The sequence below is a fragment of a genome, unplaced genomic scaffold, assembly GCF_019419815.1.
Source record: "Pyrus x bretschneideri cultivar Hongxiangsu unplaced genomic scaffold, Pyrus_bretschneideri_v1 Contig110, whole genome shotgun sequence".
In the NCBI taxonomy this organism is placed as follows: domain Eukaryota; kingdom Viridiplantae; phylum Streptophyta; class Magnoliopsida; order Rosales; family Rosaceae; genus Pyrus; species Pyrus x bretschneideri.
The window spans coordinates 470,500-485,383 of NW_025999403.1; the positions used below are offsets into that span (position 1 = coordinate 470,500).

Here is a 14,884-nt window from a genome sequence, read left to right on the forward strand (position 1 = left end):
GAGGTTAGAGGATGAGAGGATGATTTTGGATAAATGATTAGGAAAAAAAATGAAATGCATAATATAATAAACAATTTCTCAAGACTCTAAAAAGATTAATTTAGATGGTTTCCCTAGCCAAGATACGATAATCCAAAGCTGCTGGTGGTCCAAAACTGAATCACGACCGTTAGCGTATACCGAATCTCTAGGAAGACCCAACAAAATTTGACCGAAAATTATGTGACAAAAAAAAAGAAAAGAAAAAATCGATAACAAAATTAATCAAAATGAGCCGACTGTTGTTCTCTAAATCGCTCCTCCCAGCACCCTCCTCTCTTGCTTCCGCCTCCCTTCGAGGAACACCATTCAAGTTTTCTTCGTCGCTCACTCCGACTTCTAGAGTTCCTCATCGTATGGCCACCGACGCTTCGTCGTCCCCGCCATCCGCCACCGGCGGTGACGCCACCGACCGTCCCGTTTCCAATGCAGGCCACGAACCGACCACCTCCCCTTCGTCTTCTTCTTCTTCTTCGTCGACTCCAGCTTCCTCTGCCATTGATTTTCTCTCGCTCTGCCACCGCCTCAAGGTAATCGAATTTGTGAACAGTTCGTAGTAGTGTTTTGTTGTGGGCATGGGTTTTGGATTGTTTGGTTTCGAATGAGTTTGTGTTGTTGTTGGTTGTGAATTAGACGACGAAAAGAGCTGGATGGGTGAAGAGAGATGTGAAGGATCCAGAGTCGATAGCTGACCATATGTACCGGATGGGATTAATGGCTCTGATTGCTTCTGATATCCCCGGTGTCGATCGAGACAAGTAAACTCTGTAAATTTCTTCCTGTTTTATTTATGGGATTTATTCCCAGTGTTTTCTAAGATCTTTTTCTTTTTTTTTTTTAACTTAATTTCAGGTGTATTAAAATCGCCATTGTTCATGATATTGCTGAAGGTGAATATTACATAATTAAACTCTGTAAATTTTCATTTTAATGTTCAATAATGGAAATGAAAATTCCTGAAATATTCATGAATATTTGGAAAATATTTTCTACTTGTGATTTATTGTTGCTATTAAGGCTGTAAGTTTTTTGGTTCCTTGCAATTTCTCGGGTAGCCATTGTTGGGGACATAACCCCCTCGGATGGGATTCCAAAGGCGGAGAAGAGTAGAAGAGAGCAAGAGGCGTTAGACCGCATGTGCAAATTACTCGGTGGAGGCTCAATAGGTGATAAGCTAGTTCATTCCAGGATTGTGCTTTTGTTATTCTTATACCTGAAATTGGTAAATACTAATCTTATTTTGGTTGGTTTACACACTTATCATATTTCAGCTAAAGAAGTAGGTGAACTGTGGATGGAGTATGAGGGGAATTCCTCGCCAGAAGCTAAAATTGTTAAGGACCTCGATAAGGTATGTAGATTGTTGAACTGAATTTGTGAATTTCGATTCTAGCTTCAATTGGTTTCCGGTCTTATTACGGCAAAAGTTATGTATAGTTGGTCAGCTGGTAATCTATGTTCACATGGTTTGGAAGAGATTTATGTAGTAGTATGCACAAGGAGGGATAATTACTTCCATATTGCAACAATGTTTATACGTTTTGTTAGAATTGATTGAATCTTCAAGAAGTGATGAGTATAGTTGAGTTTTTAAGATTTCTAAGTCTGTTTAGAGGAATTATGATGGCAATTGTGGGAAGGCATCTAGATAAGTTTTGTCCGACTCTGATAATAGCAGTAGGCAGAAAAGGTTGAGTGTAGTGATTGATTCACCACCTTTGGTACTTCAGTTTCAAATTTTTCTTATTAATGGTCGACGTGTTCACTAGATTGTATGTTGTAATTCTTTTTTCCATGCAGGTGGAGATGATACTTCAAGCCTTGGAATATGAAAAGGGTGAGGCTTTTCTCTATCCATTGTATCATTTCTGAATTATGGTATCAATTGGCTTTTAACTTCAAACACAGATGTAAGGGGTCTAGTCATTTCATCTACAACAACGCAAAAGAAAATGACTTTTGTCTATCATGCGCGCTTATAAACTAACCCCATCTCTGACTACAATATTCTTCGTATTCTGAAAATAAAAATTGGACTGAGCGTTATTTTGGATTTGCGCAGAACAAGGGAAGGATTTAGAAGAGTTTTTTCAGTCAACTGCTGGTAAGTACGTCTGGCTCTTGTAATTAGTTTCATCAGTATGCAAGTCATTTCCTTTTCCATTGCTTTCCTCAAATTTCTGGAAATCATTACAGAAAATTAAGTGCCACATGCATTTGTGTGATCATGAAAAATTCGTGCTTCAAAGGAGAGAATAAAGCCTTTGGAGTACGAGCTTATATCTTCAAGCACTTGAGGCTGTATATTTTCCCGTGTGATTGCGTTAGGTGGATGATCATTTTATGTTCTGTGATTTTGAACATAGCCTTAGAAATGCTCAAACTTACTGCAGGGAAGTTTCAGACTGATTTGGGAAAAGCGTGGGCATCAGAGATCGCGTCAAGAAGAAAAAAATAAGGCTAGTTTCTACCCAATCTTTTGCAATGGCCCTAGAAGAAATTTCCATTACTTTTGAATCAGGATTAGATTCGTACTATTCATCTTTAATAAAAAGTGATGTAACACGATGATATTAATGTAAGGTATTACCTTTATATTTGTGCTATGGGTAGTCGAACCTTAAGAGTTCCTATTTATAAGTGAAGATGAATGTTATTAGATTATAACACTAAATGGTGTTTATTTGTTAACTTTAATTATGCTATTAACTAATAGTTACTAGAAACAAAGAAACAAATATACTAATTTCATTCCATAGGCCGCTCCAAAAGGGAGGATGGGTTTTATACATCGAATTGCTTAGTGACGTCTGCTCACAAATATTCAGATACCAAATTCTAAACAAAAAAAAATTACAATATGGACCTGTGGCCTAAATAGCTAAGTGCGTAACATGCCGCCCTCGTCGAAAAGGAGCTTGTCCTCAGGCTTCAAAGTCCAAAAAACCAGCTTGGATGGAGTTGGCATCCTCCTGAAGGAAATATTTTATCCAAGTAAGAATAGTTGAGCACACAGGGGTACATATTAGCTCTTAAAGTAGGAACGCACTCAAAACAATTCCATACATATGAAATTGAAAGCCTAGTGTTGGTGAACCAAGACGCTTTACAAATTAAAGAGGAGAGTTTGAATTTTCATACCCTTGAAGCTCATCGTTGTGTTCACAAGGTTATCACTCAAGTGAAGGGTCTTTAAGTTTGCTCCAAGCTTCTAGAATGCTTTCTTGTGTTTATGATCTTCTTTCTTTGAATGTTTGCTTCTTTGCTTCTCCTTTCCTTCTTGAAGATTTGAGGAAATGATCTCCAAAGCTTGCCAGGTTGCAAGCCTCTAAGTCTCCACACAAAAATGAGGTGTCAAGTGAAGATGGAATGATCTACAGGATGAGAGATCACTAGCTATTCACCCTAGATGGGTGGCCTTCTGAGAAGGAGAAATGACATGTTTCTCTTTTGCCTCAAAGAAACCCCAATGAGGTTAAAGTTATAAGTTTGTTCTTATACCTCATTCCAAGTAAATAAGAAACTTAATAAGTCCATCACACTGTCTCACACTTTCTCTAGCATGGCCAGTTTTGACATTGTTTGGGCTAATTCCCATTTTGTTTAGTTGTCATGTAACTTAAAACTCAATGGGCCTTTTGGACCAAATCCTAGTTTGGGCCGCGAAACGAACTTAAAGCCCAATACGAAACTTTTCATATGATTAATTAACTAATTAATTAATTTTGATTATGCTCAGTTAAACTATTTAATTGCTTATCCATGTCATTGATATTTCTTCACATTCATCCTTACTCGGTGTACAATCCATTAGGTTCCAATTAACAGGGCAATGGGCGATTGTAACTCTTAGCAAGCAATTTCAAATTGAGAATAACTTTTAAGTCTCCCTTTGTTGAAGATTAGTGATCTTTAGGGCTTTCACCAACCATGAATGATACCTAGCAGTATGTCATGGTTATCCAAGCTAAGTAGAAGTGATTGGAGAACCTATCCAGTTACAACTACAATGCAATATGATCCTTCTCTAACTTAGTACTCTTGACCACATTGTGTTAGTAATAGTTTGTTTCATGTCTACTATCTAATGTGATACTTCTCTATATGATTTTACAGAACATGATTTGGAACGTACTTCCTAAATCTCATTCATATGTTTTGGCCAAAGACTCTGAATCATATTAGAGTCCCTTATTGTTACAACCCATACCTTAAAATAATGTATCTTTTCCCTAAAAATGTGAAATGCTTAAAATGAGAACTTAAGTTGCATGTGGGAATCGAGCCAAGGAAGAATGAGAACTTAAGTTGCTCCTCTCGATGCAGTTTTACCGGTGAACTCCAAGTGAAAACTCATTGAGTTTGAGCCCGATTAGAACTAAGATTAATCCAAAAGGAACCCAAGTATCTTTCTCTTGCTTTGTATGTGAATTTTGAGCTGAAATCTGAGGTTTCTAACCTGTGTGTATTATGTGGTCTTCGTTTCCAGTTTCCGACAAAGAGGTCCAATTGAATTCCGGTGAGTTCGAAGTGTTTCCAGTCCAAAAAATGAGCTAAACTAATTGAGGGTAAGGTATATTTAATTCTTGGTGGGGTTTTGCATTAAAATCGAGGGTTTTAACCCTATTCATGCTCGGTTTTGTTTTCCAGAATCTGGCGAGTTCCACCTATGCAATCTTGATGGATTCAAGGTTGAATCCCTCCCATTTCATTCTAAATCGTGTTTAGATAAGTTTATAGACACATTTAGATAATTTTAGTTAAGCGTGGGAAGAATTCCTGTTATGATCTGTGATTAACTTAATCATAATTAGGAATTAGTTAGTTTTAAGTGAGACTTTTATTAAGAGAATAACTAGTAAATGGGGTTTTACTGCCAACTGGCAAGTGATGTAAGGGGAATATATGTGCACACCTTTGGTGTGAGAGACACAATGATCATTTGAATTAAATATAATTTTAAAAAAACAAACTGGAGCTCAGCTCCTTCTTCTCTCTTCCTTCCTCTTCCTCCATTGTTGCCTATTACTTGCAGGTTGAGTAAGGACTCAAGAACTGGATCCTAACATTGGCATCATCCATTTCGATCCTGGTCTCCCTCTTGTATGCCATGCTCCTCAAACACCTATTTCAAAATTGCCACGAATGCTCGTCTCACTGCTCTAGAATCCTCCATCGATGCTCATTTTACCTCGTTGGAATCAACCATCGCCGCTACTTTGTCAGGTCATGCTATGGCCATGGATAATAAATTGGCCGTTGGTTTTGAATAATTCCTACGCGAACTTGCTTTTATCGATAAGGGCACTGTAAGAATCCTATGTGGACTCAACTAGTTAAAGATAAAGGAGAATAATATGTTGGTAATACAAATTAATAAGGGTTTGGATACGTGGAAAGCTACATCATATAATTGAGGGGTATACTTTCATAGTGCATTTGAAAGGAAACACTACTCACAACCACCTCTCCACGATCGGGATTGGAAGCAATGGGAAAATAACCAACCTCGACGATAGATGGGAGTTGGCTGTCATTGCTTCAATAAGTGCAAGAGTTCCCTGCTCACAGAGAAATACGTTCTGCAATTAGGGTTCTATCACCATTGGAGCATAAGGTTTTGATTGAGTAGAAGAATTCTTGAGTGTGTAAACAGTAACCATGGCTGCACTAGGTAAGTCTTTCTTATCTAATTTCAAATCGTGACCTAGTATGCATACTAATAACTAAGGTTTTTCCAACATTTGGTATCAGAGCCATGTTAGCAAGCCCTAGGTCCGATGAATTAATAAGAAATCCTAGTGCTTTAAGAATGTATAAAATTTACATGGTGATTGCTGCAGTTTATTTTTATCGTGGGCACTATAATTCTTCCATTAATATGTATTTCTCCTCTCTATGTTTGTGGTTGTTGGTGGAGTTGGCTTTTTTGGATCTTTTGAATTGGAGCTTCAAATTCCATCGTGCATGGGTGGTTCAAGCATTTTGCCTAATCTGAAATTCTCACTCTCTCAGTCTGCTGGATGGTGTCTTGGTTTTGTTGATGCTTGGTTGAAGGAACAGATAATCATGCTATTTTAACCATTGGACAAATGTTTATTAAATCTTCACCAAAGTGGGATTTTATGGAAATTTTGGTCTGGGAAAGGATGCATGGAGTGATTCCATTTCTAAGGCTTCAACTCTTGTTGACGATGAAACCAAGCGAAGATTGCAGAGCCTCAGGAAGATATTGTTGACCTCGTTCTTCGCCATGGTGGTGGAGACGACATTTCTGGTAGACGTAATGAAGACAGGGTTGCAACTGCACAGCGAGTCATTGTCGTCTGGGTCAACCCATCATTCAGGACATTGGGAGAGATCGCGTGAGAGAAAGGTCCGCTGGGATTGTACAACAGCTTGTTGCTCAAGTTACTTGTTTTCTTATTGCTTAACATATTGGGTTTTTGTTTATTTGTACTAATCGTTGCTTCTTCAGAAAGATGAAGGTTTTCTCAAAAGGAATAACCAATTTCCTATTTACATGCATTGTGGTTCAAAACCCATAAAATGTTCAAATTCTTTTCCAAAGAGGAGAATGTATAAGTTGTTTGGTGTTTTCAATCAGCGTATGGCATCATATTGATCAGGCTACTTTCTTGTCCAAACACATGATATAATTGCATGATAAGATCCTGTAGTGATGGCTGTACAATTAAGGATAATGGCAGTTTATATCTCTTTCTCAAAGGTGTGATATAAACATGCATTAACAGTCATTAATGGCTGTTTTAGATTTTTATGGCTTCCTCAGCCAAAGTTTTATTCGATAGGAAAGACAAGGGCTCTTCTTGATGGGTGCAGAGGTCACACACACCCAAGCGCACCAGATCACACCACACCTGCTCCCGTACTAGCTCCATCTCCCGTTCTTGGTCTCCAGGTTGTTGGTACTTGAGTTTACAAACTAATACCAAATATGTGCCATCACATGTGATAATTGGGACTTTAGTTTCGCTTATCCCTCCGTAAGCATCACGCTTTCCATTCCACTAGAGCTTTATAAGTTGGAGTGAGGGGAAATATTAGGTTTCTCTTATCAGTTTAATGCCCCCTGTGATAACTCTTTGCATGCTTACTTTATTTGAATTTCATGTTACATGGACACAAGGAGCAAGATTTCACTAGTCTGACTCGAGTAACTTCCTAATATTGTTTGGGTGGTATGCGGTTATACAATGCAAGCCCTTATGTTCCATTGGTTTGGAAAGTCTATTTTTTATACATGGGGTAATTAATAATTCATATGGCTCTCTGTAAGGATAGTTATCAATTATTTGTAGTAGAGGTTCTAGAAATGGCTTGGTTTCTCCTTTCAAGTGTCTAAGTAACACTCATTCTTTCAAGTGTCTAAGCATCAACTAGTCTGGATGGTCTAGATGGCCCTAGTCAGGATTGGCACAACTAATATGAAGGCATCGTCCCCTGAATGTAGTCAGGGTGATGTCTTAAGATTCTCCTACTTGGGTTATAAGCTTACGCTACTAAGCTCATTATAAATGCTACAATATGATAATTATGCCATAATTTGTTTTAATTTTTCTGATTGATTGCCTTAAAGTTTGGTTTTGTCTTTTCTGTATTAGTTTTGGTCGAAGGGAAAACATGAATACACAAACAATAAATGGTAGTTTGTGTTTCTTGCCCAATGGTGTGACACGAACATGCATTTATGAACTTTGAATTTCTTCGGATACTGATAGTCTGTTGTCTCCTTAAATGAATTATCATGCCCTTTATAAAGTTGTTCTCTTAAATTGATCCTGGATTTGTAGTCTTGAATATTGATCACTATTCATGTGTGTAAAGTTCCTCAGACGCAGGTTGAAGGGCATGAAGATAAAGATAACTCAGCTCAAAGGTTAGTGAAGCTAATAGTTTTTGTAGGAGCAACAACAATGATAAATCATTCTTGAACAAATGTTTATATAATTTTCCACCATAGTGGGAATTATTAGGAAATTTTGTTCAAGGAGTTTCTTAAACGACATTGTGGCCGACAGTTTATTACATAAGACTAATCTTTCCAAAGAAAGATATAATAAAGGGTTCAAACTGTGATAGAGTGTACTGTATTTCATGAAATTCTGAGACAACTTTATGTTTTACTCCAATGACATAGGGTACTAGGAGGGTGTGCAATATTTAGTCTTTGAAAGATCCGCTGCATTATATTTGTTTTAGTAGAACAAAACTTGACTCTTACTTCAGTATTGGCCTTGAATAATACAGCGATTGGTGGGTCAAAGTGTGAAACCATATTTATAGGCAGGACTCTTGGTCGAGTAATTATTGGATGATGTTGTGCATACTTTTCATACTAAGTCAAACTAGTTTGAAAATTTTCAATTGGTATGTGAACCGGAACTCGGTAGAATAATTTGTTTCAATAAACTGCATTTTCCTTTGCCCATCTCTGGAAGTTAAATTTATCTCCGTGTTGGTTGCTTTTTTCGGTTATGGGAACTTAATGACCAGTTTTAGTTTCCTTGAAACCTGTCTGCCTTTGGTTTGACCGTTCTTTTCTTATATAGCTTTGGTTCGATTGTTCTTTTCTTATCCTGTGAAAAGAGTTGAAGGCTATTTCTTTTAAATATTTTGTATGAGGATGATGATTCTCTTCTCCCATCTGCACTCTGAATTGCACAAGAATTCTTGTTTGTTTGTTTAGAAAAGTAAAACCAATTATAGTAAATCCTATCGTAATTGGGATTAACTCCTGGAGTCTAGTTTTGGACTTCTAATCTATGTTGTTTAAAATTTTAAGCAACTATCATTCATAGTTTTCATGAAATAATAAATTAATGAGTGATTTGCCTATGTGGGAGAATAAGTATAAGAAATTTTAGGCTTCACGCTCATTTACTTTTTCTATAGATATTGAGCTCTAAAAGATTGTGGTAGTTGTTCTTGTATTTTCACAATCAGTTTGAAAGAGTGAACTAAAGCTAAATGTTCCTTCTCTGATGAAATGTATAATACTTTTGAAACTAGTTGCTGAAGATTTGGAGTTAAAATCACGATCTTTAATATACAACATGATTACATTGCACGAATATGTACAATGTATATATGAGATATATGTGCATTGTCTATCTTCCTTGTCTCATGTGTATGGTTTCATTGGATGGGTTACATGTTGGTCTTTATAAAGAGTTTCAAGGCATTAAGAACTAATGTTAATTATCGGTCCGACTATGGCCTAATTGATTTGTACTATTTGATTGTCTTTGGTATGGTTTTGTCTATCCATCGTACATGTTTAGATGAATGTTACAGAAATATTAAGCATGAATGATTAGTTGTGATACTGTTGTGTTTTTTCCATTCATATTTATTCATGAGTGTTTATTTCTTGAAACAATTTTGTGAGACTAAAGCTTTTATTTAGTTGCAGTTTGAGAGTGCTCATGTATGTATGATTATTAGCAGTACTTGCAGCTAGGGTCAGCTTCATTTGAAGCATTAAAGAATTTCGTTGGAAACTGATAAAGAGGATCATAAAATGAAGATGTTTGCAGACACATAAAGTACATCTTTATTTTCTACTTCATGACATGGTTATGCATTGAATAATTAGTTTATCTGCAAGACAAAATCGAGGCTTCATTGGAAGCATTAAGGCAAACTCCAATGAGTTTGATAAAGGACCAAGGATGATTGTTTCATTCGACACATATTACAAAAAAAAAAAAAAAGAAAAAAAACATTAATCATCTTGTTTATCATGTTTTGATGGTGTTTTCATGTGGATAAAGGAGAAGTGTCGACAGATGACATCGACATGAGATTGATGCTAGCTGACCCATTGACAAACCCACTGGCTGTGGGAGTTTTTAGACCATTTTTCAAAGATGGGTGTGCATAATGGTTACGAATATGCTGAAATGTTGGAGTAAAGGAAGCCACTATAGAACTAATATATTTCCTTTTTCATTATAGGTACAGGTCTGTGGTTATATACACTTTGAATACAATCCTAATATGGTAAATACAATCATACTTGAATGACTGAATCAATCCTAATCAAATAGAATAGGAAAGACAGCATAGCATATATCATAGTTGACTTTCATATGATTGTGCAGTTGATGGAGAAGATTATGTTGTTGACGAACTGATCTCCTTTGATGTAGGAGATTCCTTAACACGCCCCCGCAAGACGGTGGCACCATCGGAGACACCGATCTTGGAACGAAGGAGATGGAAACGTGAACGTGGCAAGGATTTGGTGAGAGCATCAGCAAGCTGATTAGTAGTGGAGACATGCGAGACTTGAAGAAGACCACGAGTGACACGATCCCGTACAAACTGAAAATCAATATCAATATGTTTCATACGGGAAAGGAGGACAGGATTAGCACAATAGAACATGGCTCCAATGTTATCACAAGAAACAACCGGTGTTGTGGGGAGAGAAATGCCAAGTTCACGCAGTAAGGACTGAATCCATATGAGTTCAGCAGTGGTGGCAGCAATGGCCCGATATTCGGCTTCGGTGGAGGAGCGAGAGACAGACCGCTGCTTACGGGAGCTCCAAGAGATGAGATTTCCACCGAGATAGACAACATAGCCAGTCGTAGACTTGCGATCATCACGATCACCAGCCCAGTCAACATCGGAAAAGGCATAGAGACGATGAGAGGGGCGACGACAAAGATGAAGGCCAAAGGAAATAGTACCCTTCAAGTAGCGAAGAAGACGCTTGAGTGCCTGCCAGTGTGTCTCAGAAGGAAAATGCATGAATTGAGAGAGCTTATTGACTGTGAAGGAGATGTCAGGGCGTGTAAGGCTTAGGTATTGAAGACCACCAACAAGACGACGGTAGGAGGTGGCATCCGTTAGGGAGGAGCCATCATGGAGCATAAGTGAGGTAGTGGTGGAAAGAGGCGTACTGACAGCCTTTGCACCATCCATCTTGGCATTGACAAGAAGATCATGAATGTACTTGTGCTGAGAGAGGAATAGGCCAGTGGCTGTGGGAAGGACTTCAACACCAAGAAAGTAATGTAATGAGCCCAGGTCCTTGACGGAGAACCGAGTTGCCAACAGGTGAATGAACTTTGCTACAAGTGAGGAATCGTTGCCTGTAATAAGAAGATCATCAACATAAACCAAAAAATAAATTACAGCAGTCCCATTTTTCAAGAGAAAGAGGGAGGCATCAGAGATGGCATTGACAAAGCCATGGGAGAGCAGGAATGAGTGTAATTCCTTGTACCATGCCCGGGGAGCCTGTTTGAGGCCATAGAGGGCTTTCCTTAATTTACACACATGAGATGGATGAGTAGAGTCAACAAAACCAGGGGGTTGGACCATATAGACATTTTCACGGAGTGTGCCATGAAGGAAAGCATTATTAACGTCTAACTGACAAATTGGCCACCCATGAGTCACGGCAAGATGCAAAACAATGCGAATGGTAGTAGGTTTGATCACCGAACTGAAAGTATCTGAAAAATCAACACCAGGGCATTGGTGAAAACCCTTGGCAACTAAGCGTGCCTTGTACCTGTCAATAGTGCCATCAAGATGTCGTTTGATACGAAACACCCACTTACAACCAATAAGATTGTGAGAGGGAAGGGAAGGAACGAGCTCCCATGTACTATTGCGAATTAACGCATTGAACTCATTGGACATTGCTTGCCGCCAATGGGGATCCTTGACGGCCTGGGAAACACATGTCGGTTCATCTGAGGAGAGAATGGGATGTTTAGTAGCAGTCATAGCATACCGAGGATTTGGTTTGTGGATGCCTGCTTTGGCACGGGTGATCATGGAATGAGCAGGGAGTATAGGAGGGACGGGGGGGGGGGGGGGTGGGGTTGGGGAAGGGTGGGTCAGGTGATGGAAAAGTGACAACGGTCCTATGAGGGGTTCGAGTGTATGTACGAACGGGGTTGAGAGGAGGAGTTGGCTGGACGTTATCAGTTTGGGGTGGAGAGTGGGGTGATGGGAATATAGGTGGGGTAGGGGTAGGGGCCAAGGCGTGATGATTGGGTGACGGTAAGAGAGGAGGGATAGCAGCAGCAAGAGGGTCCGGGGCAGCGGATGGTGACGGTGCTGAGACAGGGGCAGATTCTGATGATGACGATGATGTGACGTGTGGTGGCAGCGAAGAAGAAACACTCGACTCAACATGCCTGGTGGGTAAGTGTATAGGAACATGAGTAACTGGAGAAAGAGAGGATACCCAAGTGTGAGAGTTATCAACAGTGACATGGGGAGTGGAGGAAGGAAGGTTGGCAAGAGGAAAAGTGGACTCATCGAATTGAACATGCCGGGAGATAAAACGTTTGTTGGAGGAAAGATCAAGACACTGAAAAGCACTTTGATTAGATGAGTAACCAAGGAAAAGACATGGACGGGAACGAGGGAGTAATTTATTTGAATTGTAAGGACGTAACCAAGGAAAACACAAGCACCCAAATGTACGAAGACGAGAGTAGTTGGGTTGTTCGTCAAAGAGTTTAGTGAAGGGGGAGAGATTATGAAGAAGCGGAGTGGGCATGTGGTTGATAAGATAGGCAGCGGTTTTAAAAGCATAAGACCAATAGGTGAGAGGTAAAGAAGCTTGATGAAGAAGTGTGAGACCAGTTTCAACAATATGACGATGTCGTCGTTCGGTGACTCCATTGTGTTGAGGAGTGTGAGGTGGGGTAATAAGATGGGTGATGCCATTGGAGGAGAGAAAATGTTGGAGTTTGATGAATTCACCCCCACCATCAGTGTATAATCTAGTTATTTTTCTTTTGAAGTAATTTTCGACAAGGGCTTTGAAGGTGACAAAAGTGGAAAACACATCAGATTTCTTTTTGAGAGGGTAGAGCCATATGTATTTTGTAAAATGATCAACAAAGATAACATAGTAGGAAAAACCATCAATGGAAGAGTATGGAGCAGGGCCCCAAACATCACTATAAAGAAGGTCTAATGCACCATGACTGGTGAGAGACGAAGTACCAAACGGGAGACGATGACTTTTATTACATAGACATGAATGACAAACAGACTCGAGCAGCTTGGACGACACATTAATGGAAGACATACGAAGGACTTGTTGGAGAGTTTGATGGCTGGGGTGACCAAGACGACGATGCCAGAGGTTGGGAGAGACCACCACACCCACCATAGCTTGTGGTTGAGAAAGCGATTTGGAGACCACTCGTACACATCATCCTTATTCGGGCCTCGAAGAAGAACCGCCCCCGTGCTCAGATCCTTGACATGAAAGAAATCAGGAAAAAGTTCAATAGAGGTATTGTTTTGTTTATTAAATTTAGAAATAGAAATAATGTCTTTTTTCATAGAAGGAACACATAGAACATTTGATAAGCTGAAAGATTGGGAGGAGGAGGAGGGTAAAGTGGTTGAACCGACATGAGTGATACCCAAACCTGAACCATTACCAATAATTATTTCATCAGGACCATCATATATAGAGGCACCAGAGAGAGTGTTGACATTGGAGGTAACATGATGAAAGGCACCGGAATCAAGCAGCCATGTTGGAGAAGAGGTGGACCGGCCATGGGTGGTAGGGTTGGCCACTAGCGGACTGGGAGATCCAGATTGGAGTTGAGGACAGCGTTTGGCACTATGACCTTGAGTGCCACACCATTGACAGAAACCACGATAACCTGTGTTGTTCATGATGGTAGAGCGGCGACTATTGTCCGTGAAAGATGGTTGAGTGGGCTTGTAAGAACTGCGAGAATTTGTGGCAATGGAAGATGTGTAGGGGTGCTCGAAGGAACCCCGAGAAGAATGGCGAGAGGCAAAGGACTCACGGTTGGAGCTGGAGTTGTGAGAGCGGTAGCCACGGTTTGAGGTTTGGAAGCGAGATGTTTGAGTGACATTGGCAGTGATTACTGGGGCTGTAACAACGGTATCATCACGCTTGAGAGCAGCTTCATGTTCAACCAGCTTGTCATGCAGGTTTTCAAAGGAGATGGAAGTGTCGCGGGAACGAACTACAGCAGTAATTTCCTTGAAGTCAGAGCAAACCCCATTAAGAATGTAGAGGAGGAGATCGTCATCAGAGAGGGGTACATCAATGATGGCAAGCTCATCTGCAATAACACGGACTTCTTGCAGATACTCAGAGACATGCTTATTCTCACGACGCAGGAGAGTAAGGCGTTCTTTGAGACCAAGAACACGGGCACGGGCTTTGCTAGCAAAGAGGTGGAGAAGCTTGTCCCAAGCCTCCTTGGATGTCTTGGCAGAGGCAATAAGGGAGATGACCTGCGGGGAGACGGAAGCAAGAATTGCATGAAGGAGAAGTTGATCTTGCCGAATCCAAAAGGTGCGAAGCACGATTTGCGTCGTTGATGGGCAGAGATGAGAACCATCCACATAACCTATGAGGTCGTAGCCATAAAGAAGGGCAGTGAACTGAGCACGCCAGGATGGGTAATTGGTGGGTGTGAGTTTCACAGGTAGTTGGGCTGTAACGTTGATGGTGATCAAGGTGGAAGTAGGGGAGTTGATGTCTGGTAGAGGGTTGGGTGTAGCGGCGTCAGTGGCCATGGATGAAGACAGGAAGGAGAGGGATCAACAAAAAAATTGCTCGTTGGAGTTTTTGGGCTCGTGATACCATATAGAACTAATATATTTCCTTTTTCATTATAGGTACAGGTCTGTGGTTATATACACTTTGAATACAATCCTAATATGGTAAATACAATCATACTTGAATGACTTAATCAATCCTAATCAAATAGAATAGGAAAGACAGCATAGCATATATCATAGTTGACTTTCATATGATTGTGCAGTTGATGGAGAAGATTATGTTGTT

General features: G+C 39.8%; 1 protein-coding gene across 1 annotated transcript; it reads left to right on the forward strand.

Moving 5' to 3' along the window:
• Positions 1–343: 343 nt before the first annotated feature.
• Positions 344–2,708, forward strand: LOC103964530 (5'-deoxynucleotidase HDDC2). Its single transcript, XM_048577370.1, has 8 exons — positions 344–569; positions 673–797; positions 892–929; positions 1,095–1,205; positions 1,311–1,390; positions 1,840–1,876; positions 2,102–2,143; positions 2,433–2,708. Exons 1-8 carry the CDS (start codon positions 396–398, stop codon positions 2,495–2,497), a joined length of 672 nt encoding a protein of 223 aa, XP_048433327.1. The 5' UTR covers positions 344–395; the 3' UTR covers positions 2,498–2,708.
• The last annotated feature ends 12,176 nt before the right edge of the window (positions 2,709–14,884 follow it).